This window comes from Zonotrichia albicollis, chromosome 4 (genome assembly GCF_047830755.1).
Source record: "Zonotrichia albicollis isolate bZonAlb1 chromosome 4, bZonAlb1.hap1, whole genome shotgun sequence".
In the NCBI taxonomy this organism is placed as follows: Eukaryota; Metazoa; Chordata; class Aves; order Passeriformes; family Passerellidae; genus Zonotrichia; species Zonotrichia albicollis.
Window position 1 is genome coordinate 46,137,983 of NC_133822.1, and position 27,187 is coordinate 46,165,169.

Sequence of the window (27,187 nt, forward strand, 5' to 3'; positions counted from 1 at the left end):
CTTCTTTCTGAGGCTGCATTATCCCATTCCTGTCATGGGAACCTGGGCATTCACCAAGCAGGTCTCCAGATGAAGGTTAATAGGTAGATATGCTGAGACAGGAGACACAAAATGAGTTTAACAATTACATTTTTTACATTTTCCCTTAAGTATGGCAGCTGGACAACGTGCAAGGACTGCAGCACTGAATTATAGGAAAGGCACACTGAGATCACCCTAGTCTAGTCCTTCTTCTGTGGAAGATAATCTCTACATATGTAATTTTCAGTAGAAAGAAATCTAATCTACCCTTGGAGACCTACACTGATGGAGAAGCCATGTAATTCACCATGTATTTCCCATAATATTATATACAAGTGACTTTGTATGCTTATACCCATATTAACTGAAGTACACATATAACCATGGCAGGAGTAGCTGTAAACAATGTAGCTGCAAACAGAAAGCTTCATGAAAGGTCCTATCAGGATTGAACAGGGCTCTGCTCTTGACAAAAAATATCTTATTACCTTTATGTACAAACTGAAAAACACAGTAAAATGACAATGCAGGTTTTGGAAATTATGGAAGATGCTGAAATTGTAAATTAGACAGATGATAACTGTAGAGAATTAATAATTTAGTAGGGTGGGCTAATTTTAATATCCTGTTTTAATACAGATAAATTAGCACTCATATATCTAAGGAAGAAAGAGCACAGTTTATATAGACAGGATTGGACTAAGTATTTCAAAATGATAGAACATGAAAAAAAGACAGGGTCTTGGTAGATAATTAACTGAACATGAGTTTGCAGTGGGATGATGCAATTAGAGACTGAATGTCAGCCCTGAAGCCTAAGCAGGGAAAATATGAAGTGGGAGTAGGAAGGTGATATTAGCTCTGTTTATAGCAACTGTAAAACCATGACAGGAATGCTGTGTGCAACTCTCATACCCACATTTCAGAACGGACTCTCTGATAAACCACATAAAGTCCCGCAATGAACATACTGAGGCCTGAAAGGCATGGCTTATTGTGAAAAGCTAGGAATAAGCAAGCTGCCTGTCTTATCAAAAACACAAGCAAAGAATACTATTGTAAAAGGTGTTTTTGATTGTGACTTGCTTTTTAGCATAAGAAGACAGGGCATAACAAAGGACAGTATGAGATATATTTTCTCTTGAAAAAGTGGTATGTGAGATTTAACTGCAAATCTTAAAAAACCCCCTTAGAAACCCAAATCATCCAGTGAATAATTACCCACATCTTTATTGAGGTGATGAATCTTCTACTCTGTACCCATATGTCTAAAGGTCTTTCCTGGGATCTTGCACTTACAGGAGAAATTACAGACCAGCTGCTGAGACTTACAGCTGAGGTGCTGAGACTTACAGCTGAGGTGCTGCAACTTGTAGGAGCATAATGATCTCTTCCAACCTCAAAGTCTATGATTAGGTAGCTAAGACAATTACACTTTCTTTGTTTGAATTCTATCAAATAATATTGATATATACCTGCTGAGGAAGTAGTCCTTAGTTCTTTGAGTTTCAAAATAAGGCATGATACTTCACTGGTTTTGGACAGATTTTTTTGTCACTAAAATAAGCAGGAGCCTGTATTTTAAAATAATCCTGAGAATGGGGAGACTGTGAAGTTGTTTCTGAATGGCATAACCTGTTCCCACCAAGGAAACAGCCATTCAAAAATCCTGCTGAATCACTGGAACTGGAAACAGTACTTAATTTTGTTTCTACAGAGATTAGTTGTGCTGAATACAGAAAAATCACATCCTTCATTATGTCATTTTGTTTTCATATTCGTATATTTGAAAGAATATCTGTTAAGTAGTCCTGACTGCAAAAACATCAGACTGTGTTTTCAATAAATAATTCCACTTTAATGGCAAAGTAATAATTTAGACAGATACAGTGTGCACACCTGCAAAAAAAATATACGCAAGCTGGTTTACAAGCTAGAGGAACAATAAACCAATAGAAAATACATCATCCAGTTAAGTCCGATGACACCAAATACTTATTATTAGGGTTTTACAAAGACTACAAAAATTTTCAGATGATTTATTTCACTGTTTCTGTCTATTTACAAGATATGTTACATCAAAAATGTACAAAATATAAAATGTGTACAGACAAATGTTTCACAAACAATTTCTGAGTTGTAAACTAGGTGGACTCACTGAGATGTATTGCAGGAAGTTTTGTCTATGTAATATTGTGTGTTTGTGAGCTAAATATGGCAGGAAAAGATTTGCAGGTTTGCTCAGAGCACAGGTACAAGAAAGAGCAGCTTTGCTTTAGTTCTTTGAGTCAGTCAAGGCGTATGAACTGACATTTTGCATCAGAAATGGATCCAGGTTTGGGGGGCACAATGTTGGTCAGACTGAATCCTACGTGCATAAATTCAGAGTTTTATTAGGGCAATAGCACCGTGTAGGAACCTCTAGATTCAGCGATGCCGCTCAGTGCCATTTGGAAACTGCATTTATTTCTTTAAGTTACAGCAGGCGGCCATGGGGTGGCCACGAGGAGTGAATAGCACCACATACACATCCCGAAGGTAACATCCATGGAGGTGTACAGTATGTGACTACACAATGCCAGAGCCCTTGGCTGCCTTCTTGCCCACGTGCACCTATTTTAACCATGGCTCTGGTGGTAAAAGAGTGTTTCCAGTTACTCCGAGCAGTCTGGATGCAGCCTGCTTCTAGCCTGCCGCGACATATGAATTTCAAACATTTTCAGACTTTTCCCCCCAAAATGTATTGGTTTCATACAGATATTGAAACGTGCTAACTGTGGCATTGATAGCTCCTGCATAGTCGTAACAACTGTTAAGTACAGGACAAACACACCGGATAATAACAGCTTTTAGGTTTTGCATTCTGTATTTGTTTGCAACATACAGGAAATCTCAGCAAGTGAAACATCTCTTAACACCAACAGAATAAAATACAATATTTTTGTTTGTTTGCTTTTGATTTGATTTGTGCAAGGCTTTTTTTTCTTTTTTTTTTTTCTTTTTCTCTATATTTACAATACCCACCCAGTAGACTGTGCAAAACCAACCCACTTTTACAGTATAAACTCTTCCTCTTCCACAGTGGACATCACTGCTTCAGTGTTCTTTTATGCTGAATTCTTCATGTACAACTATAGCAATCAAAACAACATGCTGAAACTAGAAAAAGGAAAAAAAAAAAAAAAACAGACCCATATATTTGTGCTCATGCTGCATCAAGTGCATCCAGCTCTGCTGGATAAGTATTCAAAACATCTATCCTCCCAAAAATTCCATTCCATGGGACCAAATGGATTTGAGCCGATTTTGTCAGCATTTAAGTGGCAGTGAAAGTGGGTTTGGGTTCCTTGTGTACTTCTGAGGGTAGGCAGAGAAATCTATTCACAAGATAAAAATATTATATAGCAATTGTTCTTTCTCGTATCCATTACTTTAAAAAATCATGATATACAGATATGAGGCTACTATGTTAACTGATGTTTTCTTGTTAGTAAATGAAGAAAAAAACAGTGTAAATTACCAATGGTTTAGGAATTAAACCAACTGTAAAACTGTTCTAGAAATCTGTTTTAAGGCAGTGAGACAGCACCATAAGAAATGTTCCTTCTTTCACTGAAAAGGCTCAAACAAATGAAGCCCTAAAAAGCCTTTAATCAGTGTTGGTTAGTAATTGGTAGAAAACTGTTGTTAAGGAGTGGGCAGGCGGTTAAAAAAGACCCTTGTGGTAAAAATAACTTTATAAAATCTGTGACTTGTGTACTAAAAACTTTATGGAGCGCATCACCGTGACCATGGCAGTTAGAATTAAATTGGCACTTATCCAGCATATCACAGTCATGTTTTCTGGTGATTGCACAATACTGTTTGTGCTTTCTGAGTTACTATCATCTTTTACTCCTTTTGGAATGGGCAGTAGTGTATAACACAAACACCACTGCCGTCCTGTGACCAGCACCATGTGGCACAACAGAGGTTACAAGATAATTAGAAGACTGCATTGTTCATGCAGCAGCTCAGGATAAACTAAAGGAAAAAAAAATCCACAGAAGTTTCGCTGTGAACTCGTACAGAGAAACACAGAGAGACAGAGAGAGAGAAAGAGGATAAGGGAAAAAAAATATTCCAGTTTGGCTAACATGTGTGCAATCTGCTCAGATGCCCTTGGTCTAGGGCACTTTCCAGTTGACAAATGGAGTCTCACTCGGCTCCATAGGTATTGAAATGCCTTGAAATTAAACTAATTCAAGCTTTCCACTTCAATTTTTCTTCCTGACTTTGCAGAGTTAGGTCTCCTGCCTCCCTACAACACACCGTTCTTACTGAGAGACCTCGGTGTGCTGCTTTAATACTGGCAGTGGTCTAGTGGAAACAGATTTTACCATCATCCCACAGCAAGATTTGTCCCTTTCAGAGAGTTGATTCAAGGGATGAATCCAAAATGTCATCATGGTGGCTGGTGCTATCACTGTCACAGCTCTGTGCGCTCGAATAGTTGGCTGCCTCTTGAAGCCTCATTAGCATATTCATCTGAAAGAAGAAAGCAATGTTTACATAATCTCGTCTCATTTAAAACTGCAGTGACCGTGTTAAAATTTAATTAAGCTCTCCTGCTGTATGAGGTGTGCTGGTACCTAGAGGAGGGACCGTACAAAAGGATTTCAGAAAGGGCAGGGTGTTAGCAGCTCCTACTGGCACTCTTTCCATTGCTTTCTCATTTTTAAATAGAAGTTTAAAGGTCCAAAGAGGGATACAAATGGAGCTGCCTGATAACTCTCTTCAATTCAGGGGTGAGGCCAGCTGCAGCTGCAACACCGGCAGAGGAAGGAAGCCATATCTCAGCTGGACATCTGGGCCCGTATTTGGAGACAGTCAAGCTTCCAGAAAATTTTTGGATGGTTTAGATACATTACACTGGAAAAGCAACTGAAAACATAATCACAGTAACATATCCCCCCTCTACAAGAGAAAGATGGGGAGGGAATGAGAGAGGGGTGGACTGATGCCAGCTGCTTCATAAATGAGCCCCATCTGCTGTTGGGGGGCTGCCCTCAGGAGTGAAACAGCAACAGATTCTCCTACCCAGGAGGGTAAAGCCCACCAAAATTTAGGGATTAATAGTACCTGAAAACCATCTGAAAATAATCAAATAGCAGCAGTAAGATCCAGAAAATTACTTGGATGCTTGATGCTTGACTATATAATGGTCAGGATTTTATTTATGAAGCATCCACTTCTGCCAGCATGCTAAGGACTGCAAGCAATGTCGAGAGTACTTCAGTGTTTGTCAAGGAACAAATTCACTGCTGTTATAAAAAGCAGGCAAAGAAAAATCAAAGCCAAGGATGTATTCCTAGCAATTTGTGTTTTACGCCCCTATTTCCAGTTTGTTCAGAAATCCTTATATCTCTATGCTTTCAACTTGCATGGTGAAGCTTCTCTTGGCACTGAACAGTGTTCAATATTTTTTGTAGTTTTGCTGAAGCTTTAACACGTATCCATGGTTGTGAAAACAGGATACCTGCAGTGGGTGTTCAATACAACCTGCATGAGACGTGTTCTGTTGCCACAAGTGCAGGGTCTGTCCACCCATGAGCTCCACTGGAGGTGGGGGCAAACCCTCCAGTCCCAACTTTCAAGCTTCTGATATTTACTCAGGTAGAGATGCTGACCACAGTGTGTGGGGAGCAGGGGTGAGTGGAAACTGAACTCAGGCTGCCCACAGACTGAGTTTTCAGCACACTGGAGATTATGCTGTGCTGGAAGCCTGTCCAACACACTCACTGGAAGCTCACAGGGTCAAAATATCACCTGGAAGCTTTTGGAATGGAAAATAAGTTCAAATAAGATGATTTTCTACACTTCTTCAGGACGCTGTCTGTTTTTGAACATGAAACACTGAGGTTGAGGAACCATTTTCTTAACACAGTTAAGAGATCAGTGCATTTTTCTCTGAGAAATTCCCAAGGGCTGCCTATTCTAGAAATATAGTTCTCTAAAATGGTATTTTGAATTGTGATAAAGGCAGTCCACAGAGAAAGCACTACAAAAGAATAGCAGCTCAACATATGCATTTTAATAGTCAATCATCAGAGGAGTCAATGGTAAACCTGAATGTCTGGGATCATATTTAAATAAAACAATACTTGGCATTGAGGGAAATCAACTTCTTATCATTTAATGCCACCACAATTGCATTCCTTCTGCATTAAGACTATTACACAATCATCAGTTGACCTGAAATATTATGAGAAATGGGAGGATGGATAATTTCTATTTTCACTAAATTCTCTATGATAGGTAAGTTAGATAATGTGAATATTGCAGTCCTTCATTTGCATAATGTAGCTGTAAAATTGCCTGATGAAGAAAGATGTTTTCATGATAAAATTGATTAATAAGCTGCTGAAGAGTGGTTCCCAAACAATAGAATGATGAAGACCTGATACATGGTATCAGATACATCTGGGCAGATGGGAAACACAAACAATGTAAAGAGATATTAAAGTGTTGGTGATACATGCCCTCCTGCTTCCTTTAATTTTCAACATTTTCATAAATTATAGGAGGATTCATTTTAAAAGCCTGTTCTGGAAGAGGTGCACAGTACTTTTTAACTGCACAGTGCACAGTTTAACATGTAAGAGTAAAGTGCATATTGAATATTTGAATTCAAATGTTTGAATCTTACCAAGGGATCCCCCTCTGTCTCAGTCTGCGGAACGTGCTTAGAGGTTGTTCCTTCTTTTGCTGATGCATAACCTTCATAACCAACATCTTCAGGCCTTAACTGAAGCAGTGATGGCCACTCATGCTGTAGAGTTGCAGAGCTCCATGGATAGGTATCAGCCACCCACTTGGAGGGATCCTCCCAGGGTGCCCTCTTACCGTACATCTACATTATGGACATAAGAAATGTTGGTATTTTACAGACTTTTCAGTACCAGTTATAACAGCAGAAAAAAATGTCACCACAAACATCAAAACCATTTTAGAAAGAGATTTGCTTTTGGATGTTCTCAGTACTCAGGTAAAATAAGACCTTCAGGAGATTGGATCATCTCCACTAATGATCCTTCAATACACAGAGTGGCTGCAAGGTGGTAAATGCTGCATAACTAGTGACACAGTGCCTAGTGACTAGACAACAGCAAGTGCTTTGATACAATGTGAAATGAGACCTCAAGGTATTTTGCTTAAGGCATACCAGGGAAATTAACACAGACCTATCAAAAGCATTCAAGTTAATTGGATTTTGTTTGAAGTGAATTAGAAGTACAGATTGTTCACTTCTCCTAGAAAAATGAGATGCTGAAGCAGACATCTGTCCACATCCTAAATGTGATAACTTTCAGAAGGTTAAGAGAAGAACATCACAAGGGATATATTTTTCCTCACTATGAAGCATAAAATGCTGATGAATCTGGGGGGAGGATGGAGGAAGAATGAGAATACTGTAATTTTAGGAGATCTGGTATCATCCTCACTAAAATTCACCTCTCTCCGTATTGCTGTTCACAAGCAGCATGTTAATTTGGTAGTTGCTTTATAGATTTCCTTTAGCTGTGACAATGATACACTGGGATGGGGAGCCATCCACCAGGGCTTTTCATAATTTCTGCTGCCTCAAACAGTTTCACACAATCCAAGGAACACCATGCCATTGGCAGGGCACGCACTTGTGCAGGATATAGGTGGGCTGTGCTCCTAGAGGGAGTATAACAGGGGAGAAATTTAGTGATAAAGGCAGAAGGATGGGTTGTGCTTATCAACACCTGCTGCCAGGCACATGCAGAATGCAGAGCTTCAGGTTAGGGAGCCAAGTTCTCTGTATTAGGCACACAGATACTTGGACTTTTTCTGCCCTGCACTGAGGCTAGGCTGCTACAAAAGGGATTTGCCTAAATAAGCCAAGAGAAATGTTTCTCAGAGGTAGCAGGCTAACTCCAGGCTGTAGCACTTCCCTTCATCTGAGATTAACAGTGACTAAATCTTTTCTGGAATCTACAGCAAGGCTTATAATCCTATGTCTGACAAGTGAGTTTGCAAAGCACCTGACCAGAAAGGCAGTTTTTATCCATCTTTGGTTCCAGGAACACTTACTTATATGATATAAAAATGCTGTTTATTATTAATAACTTTATTCTATGGAAGCCATCCAAAGCAGCTAAAAATTGGTAGAGCTCATGAAACAAACATATTTTCTTCTATATGCTGCCATCTTCTGCTGCACAACTGAAGTTTCCATTTAAGCAGTTACCCTGGATGCTTGGGAAAATATGAGCATGAAGAATATCACTGCATTTTTACAGCTGGTCTAAACAAGTGCTGTTAATCTCACTGTGGCTGTTCTATCAAATGTTTGGCAGTATTCTGCACGAGGCATAAACACAGTAATTCTCAGAGAGATAAGCAGTTTTAGGAAAGCATGAGATATTCAACAGGCAAGATTCTAAACCTCCATTGCATCAGTATGTCACAGTATCAATACAGGTGATAAAGAAACTGCAGCTGCTTACACAGTTCTTTGCCTAGTCCATAACAATCCTCCCTGCACTAATATGCAGTAATATCTTTTGGCATCATGTGTGGAAAAAATGCCTTTCCACAAAGCATATTTTTAGAGGACATAGAATTGCTGTGCATAAACAACAACAACAAAAAAAAAAAAAAAAAAAAAAAAAAAAAGGAAAAGGGAGAAAGCCAATTAAAGACTGGGGGAAAAACACCAAAAAAAAGAGAGAATGGATCAATGTGAATATTTGAGTTTCATCCAAAGATGTGGAATGATCCAAAATCCTATCCTCTGGTATAATCCGGAGAGTTTTCCTCCTGGTGAAGACTGCATTACAACCTTCCAGGGGGCTTATAAAAATGAGTGGGAACAACATTTTAATGTGGGCAGATAGTGTTAGGACAAGGGAGAATGGTTTTAAACTAAGACAGAAGAGATTTAGATTAGATGTTAGGAAGAAATTCTTTACAGTAAGGGTAGTGAGGCACTGGAAAAAGCTGCCCAGAAAAGTTGTGGATGCCCCATCCCTGGAAGTGTTCAAAGCCAGGAATTATATATCTTTTAGGTCCCTTCCAATCCAAGCCTTATGAAAACATCTTTGTTCACAAAATTTTTCCCACAAATCTGTGTGCCTACATGTGTATGTAGGTGGTAGGAGCTATTTTCTGGCACCAATATAAAGCTCATTAACTGTTCCATTCAGGGGTAGGCTGAGACTGCCTTGACTAAGGGAGACAATCTGAGCTGTATTTAACCATGCTGGAAACTCTTTAAACAATGGAAAAAAACACCTTCCTCCAGTCATACAGAAGAAACCCTCTTCATAAAATCCATAATAAGATATGATACAAAGTCAAATTATACACCAGAGTAAGAGCAGGCCAAAAGGAATTTGAGTCTGCCTTCTATAACCCATCCAAAGATTTTCTTCTTGCAATAGCATTTATACTAGGATGCGCTGTTGAAAAACAGCTTGGAGAAAGCCTTTGAAAGCAATTAAAAAAATTTCTAGGAAACAAATTACATACCTGGAGTCCTTCTCTCACAGCTTCCAGAAGATACGGAACAAGGGAATAGTTCCAAAGGTCTGTGAACCACACTCTGGAGCCATCAACATCCATAGGGCAAGGGAGGAAGAGGCGGGGGCCTGAGAAGTCAAGTTGAGTATTAAAAGGGTATAACTGGGAAACACACTGAAAATAATCTTCTCAAAATTAAAAGAGCAGTACTGGAACCAGCTCAAGTCCAGAGAATATAAAAACAGGACTACATTAAAGGAGCTAACAGTCTCCTGTTATTAAAAATGAACTGGTGCCCCTTAGCCCAGTTTTAGGGCTTGATGAACACTTACAAGTTTTATGGCAAAGCTATGTAAAAGCTGACATCTTTGCTAACAGAGTTATTTCATTAAAAGACCTCAGGTCCAAGGTTTTTAATTACTGTAATTATACTGCAGTGTGAAAGCAAGAGAAAACAATTAAGCTTAGGAAAGTTACTATCAGGGGATTATTTTAAATTTAGTTTTTAAAATAGTGATATTTTACTTGAAAGTATTTAGCAACAAAGAACGACCAGGAAATATATATACTCTCTCATTAAACTTTCAATTTTTTTTAAAGCTTGCTGACAACTAGAAAAATTCCCACATCTATGCTGTACTTCCAACTGAGACATGGAAATTAAAAAAAAATAATAATATATTCTTCACAAATCTCTAAAATGCTCAGCCTGCATCCTTATTTCAAACCATTCCAGCAGTGGACTCACCAATGGTTACATCTGAAGAGCTGTGTGTTTCTAGGAAGCTGTTGAGATGATGCCATGTTTTGGGGATCCAGTCAATGATTTTTATAAGCTCATTATTGCGTATGCTCTTTTCTATTTCAGTTTCAATCAGTTTCCTTCTCAGATATCTTCCTAAGAAACCTTTAACAGGCTCTGTGTGATTAGCACACAGCACCCACCTAGGTAGAAGAGATAAATGTCAAGCAGCAATGAATAGCAAATACATTATTTCCTCTTAAACATATAGATAAAAGTAATGTCATGGAGTCTCATTAGTCGTCAAGTATAGCACTGCTCCAATGAACCTCACTTCTGCTCACTGTTTCAATGCAGGCATTTCAGGTTCCAGCAGGAATTCAAGACACTGCTGAAGACAAAAGAAATGCAGGAATGCAATCATCTTCAGCAACTTGCTAGACGTGCCAGACAGTGTCTTATTTCTTTTATTATTCCCCAACAGAATCCAGAGACCCATCAATAGAGGAGAGACGTTGAAACTGAAATGCTTTACTGTGATGAGACAAAAGATCAATATTTGCCAAAGAACTGGGTTCAGAAGCAGGGAGCTGTGCAAACATGGCCACAGTAAATACAGAGTGAATGTACCTGAAATTGTGATGCACCTCCAGATTTGGTGAAGAAGAAACTCCTTGGTTCATGGTTCCAATAATATAGGGACTGGAAATATAAAAGCAGTAGGATTTTTTTGAGGGAGAATTCATTAAAATATTCAGAGTATATTCCTTCTTACTATCTGTACTAGGCCAATTTCAAAAGAGTCTGGGTGTACTACAGTCATACATTTAAAATATTTCTGAGGTACCCTTTTAAAAATGTTTATTCCTGTATTATTTCCCTCTTGCACATATGTAGTTTACTAGTGCCCATCTGTAATGAAGAAATAAATAAAGCAACCCTGTCTTGATGTAATTCATAATTTGGCAGTGTGCTTAGCTTTTTAATTTCAAAAGCCAATGAATCTCATGAGGAAGATGTATGCAATGATTTTATGAAGGAAGTCCCTGTGATATCACTTTTACAGCAGAAGTAACCAGTGTTAAAAGCCAATAAAAGTTCTAGAAAATGTTATTTTTACTCTTGCTTGAGAATAAAGGACAGTCAGCCAAGTTTATACTTCTGCACTGCTGCAGGAAAACTGTGGGAAGGGAAAATCTGCTAGATTCACAGCTGCTTCTGTATGGCATGGTTTTTCCCAAATTCCCTTATAACAATGTGTAAGCTGTTCTTATGGTACTAATGATCTGCTGTGATCTCACAGGGTGCAAAGGATAACACTATAAAACAGTCAAGTGTTTAAGCACATTCTTAAATTTTGTAGTTCATTTACATCTCATTCAGAAGCATGGAAGTCATGTAAATGAAGTGAAGGAGACAGCTACCTTCTTGGCTGAAAGGCGTTAAAATTATTGAAGCCCATAATGGCCTTGCAGATGGCCTAGGGGAGCCTAAGTTTGCACTGGGACATTTTATTTCACAAAATAACAGGCAGCTTTTAATGTTTTAATCGTGAAATCTGTGTGCAAAGAGAGAGAAAAGGTACTACCTACCATTTATTATATTTACAGTTGAGGAAACCATTGAAGATGTCACTTAGTGAACTGATGTGGTGGAGGTTATCAAGAATTATGACGACGGGGAGGTCAGCACCATTGTTGTCAGCACTGCATTGCTCAGCTAAGTTTGCTAGGTACTGTCGCAAATCCTTCAGCAGAAATAATAAAAAAAACCCAAAAATGAAATCACAAAAAAAAGCCCCAAGCCCAGAAAAGATTAAACAATTAGACCATAGATATAATTTCACTGGAAAAAAATCAGAAAGATAAAATGACTGCTAAAGAGTTTTCCTCCTTTGGATCACTCAGTTGGATCTGCACCTGCAGGAAAACATGCTGCTTGCACAGGGCAACATTAAAGCCTCACTCTAGGAAAAAACAAAGGTGCTAAATACAATGCAAATGACTGAAGCATTCTGATTTGGGGGATACATTCCTTAGAAATTTACTGATAAAATATCTTCTATCCAGAGGAATATACATTGCAATAAAATATGCCATTTCCAATGGGCTGAGATGCTCCTAATAATTTTTGGACCTTCGTTCTTATGAGTGCCACATTTATATATCAAAATCCCACCACCCTGTCACACAATTTTGGTGTATTGAACTACTCCTTTAGATATCTCCTTTCAGCACTCTCACCGAAAATCTGCCTGGCACCTTGGAGATGCTTTATCATACCTCATAATAAAATTTGGTGTGTAAATTCTTTTTTCCTGTCAGCTGTCTGGCTGCTGTTTAGTGCAGCAGTAAAAGACAGCTTTCCACAATCCAAACATTTCATATTTTTGTCAACAGCTGCTCTTGAGAATTTGAGCTAGTCAAGTTCTATGGCTGTATCTCTCGAGGTATCCAATTTTGTCAGGGTTGGACATGCTTAGTATTATGTACAAAGTTCCTATTGCCATTTTATTTTCTGGATCAGGGATAGCTGGATCTTTTCTTTTTTAATGGGAACATGCACCTTTTTTATTTCAAGAAAGATTTTTCTTTTCCATTTTATGATCAGATGTCTCTGAGAGAACATTATAGGTTTCTTCCATGGAATAGAACCATCTATATTATTCAAACACCCTTGGTATTTGACAATGTTGCTTTTTCTTTTTTTTTAATTTTTATTACAAACTCAAAAAATTCTATATGAATTTTGATAGAAGTAAAGAAAAAGGGAAAAATGCCTAGCCAATCCAATCCAAAAGCAACAGTGAAATACCAAAACACACAGACCAAGCAATTTACTAGAAATCCAAAAGGCTCTTTTGTGGGACAATTTTCTTTACAGATGTGTATAGTATAACAATAGAACACAAACACATTCTCTGCCAAAGTAAATGGCATCACAAATCCTCTGTATAAAGACAGTGAAAAGCAGTTATTTTTGCCAGAATGGTCTTTTTGCCCCTTTGGGATCTGTATGTTCTCCCTTCTTATGTTAGCATTCATTATGTTCTGTGCAAATCAGAAAGCTCTGGGCAAACCCTTTCATTTTTTTCCCCCCAGGAACCAAGTTAGGAGTACACTCAATTCAGGACAGCCAGGTGAATAGTATTATCTGTGGCTAGCACAGTAGCCCTGCTAGAAACCTGATAATCTGAGCTTTGTAAATCACTGTGAATGTGACATGATGTGTGAGGCAATTTCAGTATGGTCAGCTTCCAGACCGATGCACACCAGAAATCATAACAGTTGTATATCCTCAGGGCTGATTAAGAAATTGAGCCCAGGACAGTAATTTCAAATCACTCCTCTGAAATCTTTGCTTACAAAGGCTGATGTTATCATCATAAAAAAACAAGTTACACTAGCATTACTATATAGCAAAACTTCTGATAAAGGAATTACAGACACTTCAAAAATTTAATTCACTTGGGAGTTGGACTCTGCATCTATACTTAAAATGGGTTTCCTCAAGAGGGAAAAAATTAAGACTGCCTTGACAGTGCTTCAATGGTTTGTTTAGGACAGAAAGATCTGGTCCCTGTACATCACTGGGATTGAAGACTGAATTCTTGTAGGAAGAAATGCTAACTGAACAGCAAAAGAGTACACCCCTTAATTGGAATCTGTTCTACAAACTGGGCAATAGATTATGTTTTCAATTGTAACTTACCTTGCTTGATTTGTGATCTATGTTAAAAGTTGCGATTGCATCCTCAGTTTTTTTTCTGCCAGATTTAGTTATAATATATTCAGCCAGCCTGTTAGCTAAATAGGTCTTTCCTGTGCCACTGGGTCCCGACAGAATAATTCTGCGATGCTCCATCAGTAAATTAAAGTACCGTTGGGTAATTGGCTTAGGAATTAATGTGTCAAACACAAAACTGTCCAAACTGTTTTCTTCTACTCCTGGGGATAAAAAAAAAGAAAAGAAAAATGGCCTGTCTTATCCTGGGTAAGGTAGTTATTTGGCCCAGCACCTGATGGCATCAGTGCTATGGCCAAAGCAAAGTAAGATAGCTACTAAATCAAATCTTCTAAATCAAACCCCTGTTAAGGACTTCTTTACTGTAGAAATACTGGTATACTTCCACAAAAAATTGAACAGCAGTGGTGAGTTGAGATGAGTGGAAGAGATGCAATCAAAGTAAATGTGAAGAGAAGGATCAGTGAGGCAAAGATGTATGTTTCAGACATTACTTACTACGATGACATAAAAAAGGTCAAACTGACAGCCACAAGAGTTACCAGTTATCACATAATAAAGTTCTCCTGAAGGCCCCCTCTCCTCTCCAATAGCAAATCCCTAGAGCACTTGAAATGTATAGAATTTTTCCTGTGGAACTGAATAAAGCATTAGTATTTCTCATTTTAATCTTTGTTTTGGGGTTGGATTTTTGCCACTATTCAGAAATCTGTACTTTGTTTTGGCAATCAGGCAGGGGAGGACAGACATTTTTAGATTTCCCTCTAAAGGCTATGATGGATATTATATAATGTCTTACAGGCAGTTTGTGATAAATGTGCCCTCAAACTAGAGACAATACAGAAAGGTCAGGTGTAAGAAAATAAACATAAAAGGATAGGGAACTGTAGTGTAGAACTCTGGTATCTGCAGAAGTATTCTATGGGTTTTACCTTTCAAGTTCACAGTGATGACGTTATTATCTCCAACCAGATATCCACAAGGCAGCAGTTCAGGCACTTCTAGGCTATGGGCTCTAGTTACATCCCCTATACAATAGCTAGCAATGCAGTCAGAGCTTAAACCCAGGCTAGTAGTTGGATCCACTCGAAAAATATACTCCTGAAATTATATGAAAACATAAGTCATAAAAACATTTATTGAATGAAAGCTATTTGGAAAACTGCCTAGAGTTATAGAAAAAAGAACTGCAACATTGAGAATAAAGCTTAATAGTAGTTGGTGTTAGCAATATATCAAAAAAACCTCAAACCAAAACAAAAACTTGGCAAGACAACTCAAAGAAATAGAAATTTTCTAAAATGAAAAAGAAAATTGTAATAATACTTAAGCAAATTTTTCACTGTCTTACCTTAAAGAGACGTCTGATTACACCATCTAAAACATCCCATTTTGTTTTTCCACTGACTCCAATTGATCCTATCAGGTATGCATGTGGCTTTTGATCCTGCAAAGAGGTATTTTTGGAAACTGGACTAAAAATGGTACTAATTAGTTTTCTGTGAATATTCATAGTCTTCCTAACGAAGAATAAGAATATTATTTAGAATGAGAGGTAACAACTTTGGTAATAATCTCTGTGCCAGAAGTAGGTACAGATTGTATTACTTTGATACATCTTTATAAAGAAGGGAATACAGAATCTTGTTCTGGTCTTTGATTGCGTCTGTGTTTTTAAAGAGATGACTAAAAATAAAGGTTGCACTATATTTGTCATTTTTTACAACACAGAACATGAAAACGTGACAATACAACTTTTCGGCAGCAAATTCACAGTTGCACCCTAAGGAGATCAATGCATAGATCTAATTTATAATGACCTAGAGACAGCAAGTCCCAGGACATCCTACTACTAATTAAACAAAGAATTAGTAGTGTCTAAGCCACCACAAAGGCATAAAGAAGCCATATGGCATTAGTCTATGGAGTGTGCCTAACTGTATTGAGCATGGATGACAGAAGAGAGTGCCATCTATGAGATACTTCCCTTCAGTTCCTGGATTAAAATACTGAAAAAAATTTGACCTACTATATGCCAGCATTTGCTTGAGCTCTAGTTCTGTTCTGGGTAATGCACTTACCTTGGCTCGACTGTAGCCTTTGTTTATGGTGACTAAAATTTTGACACTATGACCTTCTTTGTGGAGTGCTCCATCAGTGACATCATCCAACAATATATCTACATTAAAAGAAGGGAAGTGATCAATCAGAAAAATCACATCAATTATGTTCACATCATCAGTTCAACATTTGTTCAATGGATTTAAAAGTTAAAAATTTGTTTAAAAAGAAAGGCTGCCGTGATAACAACTTAAAATTGTTGTAATCTGTACTTATTCCTGATTCACCATTTCTGTTGGAGGTGAAAAAAAGTTACAAGCTGTTAATTTTTGTAGGATTATTAGGAGTTTTAATCATTCAGAAAGGGATAAAGAATCCACAAATAAATAAAATCTTGCATTATAGTCTTGCCTTTGCTTTCCCTCTTGGAACTTTTTCAAAATTACAGGATGTTCACAAAGTAATGTTGTTTAAAAACTAAATTAAATGTATGTCTTTGGGCACTCATTTGTGCTCTTTAGAATGTTGTACAAAGAGAAACAAGAAATCCTTGCATTGATATTTCTGTTGTTAAGTTAAATAGCATTTAATTTCACTTTCCAGATGATTCCTTTGCCTTCTGTACATATGCCATGGATAGAGTCCTTTTCACCCCCACTAGAAAACCACTTTGGATTCCTCCAAAATACATTACTTTATTCACAGTCATTCCTCTAAGGAAAGGCTTCCTTTGTTTTGGAGGTGAAGAGTGATTTTGATCTGCTCTACACCTCTGTTTCTACCACTTCATTAACTCCTAAAATGAGAAAGCAGATGTATTTCTGTTAAAGGCTCGGCCTACAGCTTTATTGCAAGTGATAAAACTGCTGCTTTCTTCTAGAAGTTCTCTCTGAGATTTTACTGTTAGACATTCAAGCTAACTATAAAATTAGATGAGATTATAGATTTGCATTTTCTTCAAAGGCCAGCACAGTAATCCACTAACCTAAACCCTGTTCATTATTAGTGTGAAAAACATCGACTTCATGATATAGTCTGTACAAGGTCAGATTTCATCCAAATTAAATGAGGTCCCAGTAAGATTCAGTCACTTGTTCAAAGGAAAACTAAAGAAGGTTTATGAATATAATTTCAATTAATGTATTAAAAATAAGTTTTCATATTAGAAGTCTGATAACTTACATCATATCTAGAATGCAGATTCTGCTATTGGTTTGGGGTGTTTCTTTGGTTTTTTGTTTTGCTTTTTGCATGTTTTTTTTAATTAATTGACCAATGAAGCTTTTTTTTTGGTAGGTTTCAATAAATCTATGCTTGCTTTGTTCCAGGCAGAAAGATTTTCTGTGTCACCATTGAATTTTTTATTTATTTATCAAATTATGATATGATCCCCCTGTGAAATTTTCCAATCTGTAAATGACACTTATGTAGCCCTTTAAATTCATTCTTCTTTAAGTCTTTAGGAATGAGGACCCACTCTGTAGCAAAAGAACAAATTCCACTTTCTAAGAGCTCTCTCTTTCACTGATACAAGGGACTGAGGAGATGCCCAAGGGCCTCTAATCTCATGGTGGCACTAATTGTTTTAATTTCCCCCTGCTAGGCCTTCTTTTTAGGCATGCTATGATTACCTCAGTCCAATTCTTGTCAGAGCTGTGGCACTCTGGGCCAGTCCTGTACTGGTCCTTGTTTGCTCTTTTCACTGCAGTGACTGACTGAAATAGGGGTGTCTCTGACCCCCACACCCCTTCCCAGGCTGCCACTCACCCTGATCTGGAGGGTGTCATCACACCCTTAAGGACGTGACAGTGGACAGCTTGGTCATTGCCAGATGACCTGGTTGGTAGGAGACACTGCTCCCAAAAAGTGCAATGGTATTTTTATATTATGAAGAACCAAACCACTCTATTCTCTCAGCTTAATCCTCATCATGATTAACCTCCCCATATCTCAGGGAGTTGTGTTCAGTAGTACTCCAGCTGTCGCAGAAATCCCACAAGACTTGGTGGGAAGCGTTCACCCTTCCAAGTTCTCTGGCATGGCAACAAAATGATCATCACAATGATCAAAAATTCTAGATTCATAATCAAATGAAATTCTCCACTCCTCATTAGGCACTCTCCTATCTTTAATTTCTTGTAATGAAAAGTAATTACTTTTTTCATGTGAGAAAAACATTTAGAACAATAACACAGAAAATTATATCAAGTTTATGAAATTATGGAATCATTGAGGCTGGAAACACCCTTAAGATCATCAAATCCAACCACTTCTTCCAGTCATCCTGTTCTTCTTTCTTTCCCCTGTTTTCCTCTTCCCCTTCCTCTTTTTTTCTTCCAGCTTTTATTATTTCTATTCTTTTGCTGAACACTTCCTCATAATTTTCTTTATTTTCATTCTTTCATCTTATCTTTTACCTTCAGTTTTCTTTCACCCATTCCTCTTCACCCATTGTATTCTCATCTACTTCCCCCTCCTTTTCTTCAGACCTTTCTTCCTACATGTTTATTGCTGTATCTAGACAGAGTTAGTTCCAAGCAACGAAGTGCTAATGAAAGGCTGCTACTCATGAAAGACATTTTATAACCACCATATTGCAAAAAAAAAAAAAAATTACTTTTGCTTTGTTTTTGTTTGTTTGTTTTTAATATGTGTGGATCTGTGAGCAGTTAATTTTTTTTTCCCTGCTTTTGCAACAGCTCATTGCATGTTGAGGCCTAGTTCAGGGTCCTCCATGCTAAAAGTTAAACCCTTCAAAGAGTTGTAATGTAAATAAAAAATATACCAATTTTCATACAAAATCTGATATTAACCAGAAAAAATGTTCAAATATCCGTGCAATCAATGACTGGCAAGATAATATGACTAACTGCCAATCCAAATTATAGTCAGTTTGGCATATTCCCAGCTGTACTCTTGCCTAGACTCTTTCCACAATTATTAGCCACATTTTTATTACTTCCAGAGACTGCATCATAATTTCTGTGGCGTCTCTGCTAATGAGTGCTGCTTTGCTCCTGCTTTACTCCTGGTTCTACTCTTAGAGACAGCACTTCTGTTTCTTGGCTACAATATCAAAACAAATGTAGAAGGCTTATTATCATAAACTCCATGGCATGGAAAATAATCAAATGTTGATGCTCATGATGTGGACCCAACTTCTGCTTGCTTTCCTTCATTCACAGATGACAATGAGTGCCTAATAGACCAGGAGGGGTTTGGTTCCCGTGGTAAATGGTGATTTGGTCCAACATAGGCTAGCTAGCTGTACCAATTTAAAAAATGTAAGGGATAAAGCTAACTGAAACCACCTTCTGCCTTAGCTGCAAATATGAAGTCAAGTTAAGGGAGCTAACTGAATGATCAAAGACCTGTAAACAAAAAGAAGAAAGTTTCACATACTATACTCATATTTATCCCACATGGGCAAGAGAATGTATCAATACAGTTGTCATGTATACTTCAACAGATATTTCTTTTCAAAGAAACTGTAAATTGGATGACCGAAGAGTATTGTAAACTTCATAGGCAGAGAGTTTCATGGCTAAGAACAAAGCAAACATAATGAACAATCTGTTACTGCTGTTCAGGTGCTTCTAAAAGCTACATTTCAGACATGACCACCAGCATTCTTCCTCTTCTCTGTTACTGAATGTATATCTGATGTTACCCTGAATGATAGGACGTGTTTTAATTTCCAGTCATGCCTCTCTTATATGGCCCATTAAGGGGCTGAAAAAATCGTACCAACTGCTGAGGCATGCATGTGCCCAAAGCACGTTTACCTGATGTAACAGATTCTGTGATGTTTAAATTGTTCAGAGAAAGTCCCAGTGACTGCCGTGATGAAGAAGATGATGTGCTGCTTGAGGACTCTGATGATGGCCGGGCAGGCTTTCCGCTATTTCCAGTCTCTGCCTTCAAGCGATCATTCTCTGCTTTCAGTATCTCAATTTCATTCTACAGACAAAAGAAATCAACACCAAAGCACAGGAGGTTATTCTTTTGGAAAACCACTACTGGTGGCTAGTCTGGTGATGCTGTCCCCCTGACTCAGTTAACTGGCTTACCACTTTCACAACAGAGATATAACACAATGAAAACTGGACTGCCTTTACTTCTTAAATGAAGGGAAAGCCTCCAATAACCTTATTTTTAGATCCTAAACAATAGCAGCTTCAAGCTTTTGTGCTTATTGTACAGTTGACCATAACATGAGTGTGGTCATAATTTTCCCAGCTATCCCCATTTTTTTCAGATACTTTCTACTGTCAAATTACTAAGGTAACAGTTAGTTAAGGAAGGTACTGGATATGTCAATGTTTCTAAAGACACAGAAAATTATTCCTGACATTGAATATAAAATTTAAACAGTAACTTCACAGAGAAATTAAATTAAAAATGAAAAATTAGAAATTGATAGTTTAACAGTTTCATAACCCTTCTTGCTATCAAATAAGACTTTTGATCATTCAAACATGGGATTGTTAACATAGCAGCGAGCAAATTCTCTCTGATGAAAACAGACAGTGACAGATGAATCAGAACAACTGGAATTTTTTACCTAAATCCTCTGTGCTGCCAAGTGATAATTGAATGTACAATAATAAAATGAAAAAGCCTGAGAACAGCCTGGTACTATCTAAATCTAGCAGTTGCTTAACAAAGTGCATTACAAAGCAACTGCTTATTCTTGCAGATGGTTCTGCACATCAAATTTATTTCTAAATTCACATCACCCTGGTAAAAGTCTCACTTTTTTAATGGAGGCTGAACAGCTCTATTATACAAGTGAAAACATAAGGGATAGATAGCATCACAAAACCCCCTGCTTCAGCTACAAAAAGATTAGATCACATACACACAGGTGAGAAGACAGTGAAAGGGAAGGGGCAAACCAGTACAATAGTAACAGAAGGTAATAGATGGGTATATCAGTTTAGTCTAGGGTTCAAATCAGTAGCCACTCTGAAATTTATGCTTATTAATTACATAGCTCTTAGCAGTCTTCCATTCACTTGAGCTTTAGTTTTTTAAAGTGCTTTGAACCTAAAAATATTCATGTATCACTTCCACCAGTCCTATTTTTTCCCTTTACCAATACTCATCAATCCTCTAAAATATCAACTTTTGGCAACTGCAAGGCAGCTGTCTCTTCTTTTCAGTGAACTTCAGAAATGGTGATTACCATTAACAGTTTCTCAACTAGCTGCCTTTGCCCAGATTTGAGGAGGTTCAGACTTTGGAGAAATGTGCTACAGCAGACTCCTCTCTCTGGAAACTTCACCTGATTCAGGCACTCATCTCCCAGTATGAGACTGTCATCAGGTGATAAGCCTTCACATCCTTTTCTCCTTTTCACATTCTTTTCCTCACAGTTCCTTAAAACCTTTCAGTGCCTCGAGAGCAATGCTTTATTTATGTCAGGACAAATGAAACCACATTTATGGACCAGCTCTTGATAAGTCTTCCCTCTAATTGAAGTTCAGTCGAATATCCCACACTAATGTTGGCACCTTGGAGTTGTGAGCACCTGGGAGGATGGCAGGTACCAAAGATGTTTAAAGACCCGGCTGAAACTGATACAGGCACTGTGTAAACAAAGAGGTCTAGAAAAGACATCAAGCACACCATTTCTGTAGTTATGAAATCAGGTGCTATAGGCATCTACACACAAATGCCTTACACTCACCTGACCTAAGCACCCAACACAGAGCAATTCAGCTGGCAAGGCACTGGGCTGGATTCAGCTGAGGAAATGTGGGCTTCCAGTGGCATGACAAATATGGAAGAATGCTAAACTTTCATGTCCTCTGCAGATGCAAATACTTGGGGCTGGTTCAAATGGTAAGAAACACCTGTGCTCAAGGAACTCTATTTCACCCTCTGTACCTATCTTGGGGTAATTTTAGGACAGTTCTTTAGCCCTCACTACTACAGGACTAAAACTCAACTGAGTACAACAGAAGTTTATCAAGTAGCTCATTCCCAGACTTTTAAATGTAACCAACTCTGTCTCAACCTGAATGCCCAGCCCATGGCCTTGATTCTGTTCCCCAAATACAGATTTACAGTGCCTTCAGGGATTACATGGGTATCTTAGCTGCCATTCCAGAAGGGCCCAGTTCCACTGAACTGTCACAATGTGTGGATATTAGAGATACTTTTGGGCACCCACCATGGCAGGAGGCATTGGCATGTAAGCAAACGAATTGAGAACCATAAAGCTCTGTGCTCCACTGAAGAACACTGCCATGCTTTTGCATCCTTTCAGGCTCCTGAAAGGAAAAATCTTCTAATGAAAAAAAATATGTTCACAGAGGAATTGCGGCAGTGTAACAAAACAATATAACAAAACTTTATGATGCCGGATACAGTAATTAGTTCAATTTCACATTCTTTGCTTTGGCAAGCCATGACTGAATTAGGAATCAGAAATGATGAAACAGTATGCACATAACATCCTGGCCCCCTCCATGGCTCAAGGATTTAAAACGCTGTAGAAATCACTTTTTGATCTGCTTCTCTGTCATGTTGCTAACTCCAGTTATAGGCTTGAGATAGTAAATATCCTTTGAGCAGGGATTATGTCTTCTTCCATATCTCTTAAACACATTTTAGCTATTAATATACATGCTAAGAATGTCTTTATTAGAAGGTGAACACTTATCATACCCATCCTTCAGAAGTACTGTCAATCCAGCAATTTAATTTACACTGACAGTTTTTTGGTGCCTGAAACAAAGTCCTGGGAAAGGAAACACACCAGTCATACCTTTGGTGCGCATCCCTGTCATCAGTTAAGCTGCTGCACTGACCTGCATGCGGTTCATGGCTTCCCGGATCTGATCCAGGTGGTGTGCAGAGCTGAGGGCTTCCAGACGGATATCCGTTAATTTGAGCTCCTTCTCCCTCAGCTCGCTTTTTAGCTGAAGAATAATTTCAGCCTCTGCCTCTGTGCACTCACAGATCCTAAAGAGGAGCAGGAAACAGGCAGGAGATTAAAGGAATGTTCTCTCCCCAAAGCAGTGTCATTATTAAATATCAAAGAACAGAAAAACGCTTGCTGCTGGTGAAACCTATGAGTGAAGAAAGAAACTTATCAAAGAAACATGAAAACGATCAAACTGCAAATTAAAAAAGGAAAAAAAAGTCCCCTCCAAAAGAAGTGATCAGATTGCGTTATAACTTTTTAGTTTAGCTCACTATGGTGAAAAACAAATTCTTAAATAATTTTCAGGTATCTTTGAGTGTTTAGCATCCATTGGTTTTAATTGGATTTTTTACTCACATAATTTCTTTGGTGCAAAGTTTATGATTTCTCTATGCAACGGTCGTCAGAACTGATGTGTGCTGATTGAACTGTACTGCTGATATTTATTATTTGTTAGGCATCAATATTTTCCTCTGATATGAATATTACACAAAGGGACAGTCATTGAATAGTCTACAAGATTTTGATGTGTAATGGTTTTGATTTGTGATAGCTGATATTTTGCCTATAGCCTGTGATTTTGTAATGTATAATAGAAGAAATCATGCGGGTTGGTTTTTGTTTTTTCCCCTTGAAGACTGGATTTCCATGTGGTTACTTTTCATATGCATTTATTTTAATGAAAAAAACCATTATAGTGTAAGAAAAGATTGAAACATGACTGGCTCAGGGACCCACAACTTTCCAGCTCTCTTGTTAGACTGTTTTGCATCTTTGTATCATCATCAGAACCACCAGTAGAAAATAAAACACTGAACATTGGCTTGTTACACTAAACAGTATTTCCAGTCAATTCAGCAAATGTTATTTGTTCTTTATTACTGTGACTATAAATAGTTAATATTTTCAGAAAAATCTCAATATGAAAAATATTTTATGAAAATAAGTATTATTATTGTGATTATTACTGCTAACATTTAAAAACAAACAAAAAAAGAAACAAAGGTCAGCATTTAATTGCCAGAATGCATGCAAACGCATTTTGGGAAAGAAGATGCAGCACTCTTCAGGTCAGCAGTTGGGTACACAATTCCATGCCCCACACTCAGTTTTACCGGGATCTATGCCTGTAGACCACGCGGCCGTTTTGCCTTTTCTCTGATGCCCACACTAGAGATGACCTGCACACACATGTATTAGACAGATGCAATTGGAAGAAAGTAAAGGGAATGGTTCAGAACGCAAGACCCCATCAAGAAAATATATGAAGAAATCATAAGCAAAGGGAAGATGAAGTTCATGGCAAATAAAATACGTGCCAAATAGAGGAAGAAAAATAATGAATATCATTCAAAACATGCAAAAACGTTTTAAATGTGATTAAAGATTAAGAAAGACATAGACCAGGATTTTTTTTCCCTGAATATTATGGTATAGCTCTTTTTGTGATGTGTCCATACCTTCCTATGCTAAGAAAATTAGAAATGAAATTTTATTTCCATGCATATTCCATTTACTAACTAATAAAGCAGTCATGAGAATAGAATTCCTTGAGTGCCTTAAGAAAATTAATTATGACCTGATTATTCTCAATTAGGCGAAGGAAAGTAAAGCTAACATCAGTAGTAGACATTTTTTGGTTCAAAGAGGTTGATTTCCCCATATCAGAAAGAGTTATGAGCTTAGCAGAGTGAAAAAAAAAAAAAAAGCAGAGAAATATGAATAAGAAGGAGCTAGGAACTCCATAAGAACATATCAGATATTAAAAAAATACTGAAGAAATCAGACAGCTGTTGACTGTTCACTTGTTCTCAGACCTGAAACCTTCAGGGTGGTGATTTGAATAAAATAAAAATAAAATCCCACAAAAAAATGCAAGCTGATAGAAGAGAGGAAATAGATTAAAATTTATATACACCAGTAGCTACAAAATAGATAAAGTAATAACAGGAGAAATAAGTATACTGTAAAAATTCAAAAATATATATGTTTAAGAATTTTTTTAGAATGTCATGAAAAAAGGTAACAAGGAAACATTAGCATTTGGCCTTTGCTAAGTGGATGCTATAAAGTTGCTAATGGTGCAGGTAGAGCACAACACAGGCTTTTAGAAGTTTGTACAGCCAGGTGATTTTGGGTAAAATCTGTGAAAGGATGAAAGATTATGACTGAATAAAGACCTGCTGCAGAACCAGTGTGCAAGTGGTGCAGCTCGCGAGAAATCTGGCAAATGGATGGAGCTCAGGATTAGAAGACCTCAGCTGTCGACAATGGTTTCTGAACTGCAAATGGCCATGCTGGAGGTCCGCTTCCCAGCCCACCCCATGTGCCAAGAGAGACACTTACGCAGATGCTGACTGTGATGGTTTCATCGATGTTGTTGCACACTCTCCTGAGCTGTGGGGCAATTTAGGTGAGGAAGGAAGGGAGGAATCTGTCAGCTCTTCTATGTCTGAATGTGAGGAAGGAGGTTTGGTGGACTTTTTCTTTCCAAAGGCCTGTTTGAAAGAGCTTCTTAGCTGGAAAACAAATACAGAGCAAGATTATTTTCCTCATCACAGCACTTTGTGTGCAGCTCATGTTTTGAAGAGTTAGTTTGCAGATGCCATCCTAGCCACTGCCTGAGGTCAGTATGCAGAAGCAAGGTATTAACATATGCAACACAGTATCTCTAAAAACATGATACAGTGCTTTGTTTTGACTTTATTAATCCAGCGCAGTGCAGAAGTAATGCTATGGAGAAAGTGCAGGATTGAGTGGTACAGCTATTGGGGAGGGGTGCTCATTTAAAGCCATTAAGCCCCAGTGGAATCCCATTCCCATGGCATTCCCTTCAAGGGGTGGCTTTAAATAACCACTTTGCATCTAGGTACAGACTCCACTAAATACTGAAATCAGAAGATAAGTTCAATTTACAGTGTTTGCCAATTCATTTTCCCCATTAAAACTTTGAATGGTCAAACTATGCAAACTCTATGATTTGGATCACAATCAAGAGGATCTAAGTGGGAACAAGAGGTTTGCCTTGTTGTACTACTGAGAAGAATGTTAGCTGAAAGGTATACACTGTTTGTTGCAGATTCCTATAGAGTGGTAGGATTACCGAACATACAAGCATTGCCTTTTCCCTCTAGAAGCTTGTATCCAGTATTGAAAAGGGACAGAATAGCCAAAGAGCCATTTATTTCAGAAACCAAGATGACAACAGTTTTGTCTCCAGTTAAAATTAACTATGTCATTTGTTCATACCTTTGTCTAAGTACAGAACTTACTCATCTTAGGAAAAATACAGGTTTTATTTTTATTTTCAGAGAGTTGCTCTGGTCAAAACTGTACAGAACACAACGACCAGCTGGTTCCTCTATGAAAAAATGAGGACTTCAAACACATTATTTTCATGGTAAAATTGGAGAGTGGGGAGTGTGACCACTGATCTTAATGAGAAACAATATTTAAGTCCTTTCCAGCTCATGATGTCTAAGGAGAAAGAAATGGATTTTGGCTACACTCCCCCTTTCTATAGCCTAAACTTTGAGATTAAAATGAATAAAGACAAACTGAGAAGACATACAGGATAATCTGGTTTTAGAAGGTATAAAAGCCTACTGCCAAAATAAATAGCAATCATGCCAAGATAGGGTTTTTTCATAGATGCATGCCAACTTTTCCATGGTTTATATTCACCTCACTTCCTCTAGAGTTCACCTTGCAGAAACATGAAAGAGTGTGGAATTACAAATCAAGGGAATGAAGGCTCATCAGTATTTTAAAACAAATGTTTATGCAGATAACATTTTAAAAACAATAAAAACATATTTTCTGATTATTTATTTAAAGTATTTAATTAAATCTTTAGCAGTATGTGATATTTGTATGTTCCAGTTGAGCAACATCTTAATTTCTTTAAACACTGTAGTATTTTTAAGTGAGAATTCTTAACTGATTTCAACTCCCTCCATAGCTGGGTAATATATTTGAATCAAGCTTTTGAACCAAACTGCAACTGAAGAAAAATCAAACAGTATTTCAATGTGGCCCAGAGGTGGTTTTTGGTCTGTCGTGGTTTGACCAGGAAGGAGTGGGAATTCTGGGAAGCTGTGGTCAAACCAATGAAGGTTTTGGGTTTGAGACTGGCGTCCAGTGTGGCCAGTGGG

The 27,187-nt window shown here is 37.8% G+C and overlaps 1 protein-coding gene across 10 annotated transcripts in view; it reads right to left on the bottom strand.

The window, feature by feature from the left end:
- Positions 1-2,959: 2,959 nt before the first annotated feature.
- Positions 2,960-27,187, bottom strand: part of NAV3 (neuron navigator 3) — a 508,016-nt gene continuing 483,788 nt past the window's right edge. For all 10 annotated transcript variants that reach the window (XM_074539691.1, XM_074539692.1, XM_074539693.1 and 7 more), the window contains 13 exons: positions 25,380-25,552; positions 22,918-23,071; positions 19,885-20,059; positions 16,120-16,217; positions 15,390-15,485; positions 14,971-15,139; positions 14,006-14,241; positions 11,887-12,041; positions 10,925-10,996; positions 10,301-10,497; positions 9,562-9,680; positions 6,710-6,913; positions 2,960-4,548 (listed from right to left, as the gene is read on the bottom strand). In XM_074539691.1, the coding sequence (XP_074395792.1) occupies positions 4,429-4,548; positions 6,710-6,913; positions 9,562-9,680; positions 10,301-10,497; positions 10,925-10,996; positions 11,887-12,041; positions 14,006-14,241; positions 14,971-15,139; positions 15,390-15,485; positions 16,120-16,217; positions 19,885-20,059; positions 22,918-23,071; positions 25,380-25,552 (1,968 nt within the window). In that variant the 3' untranslated portion in view covers positions 2,960-4,428. The remainder of the gene's footprint in view (positions 4,549-6,709; positions 6,914-9,561; positions 9,681-10,300; positions 10,498-10,924; positions 10,997-11,886; positions 12,042-14,005; positions 14,242-14,970; positions 15,140-15,389; positions 15,486-16,119; positions 16,218-19,884; positions 20,060-22,917; positions 23,072-25,379; positions 25,553-27,187) is intronic.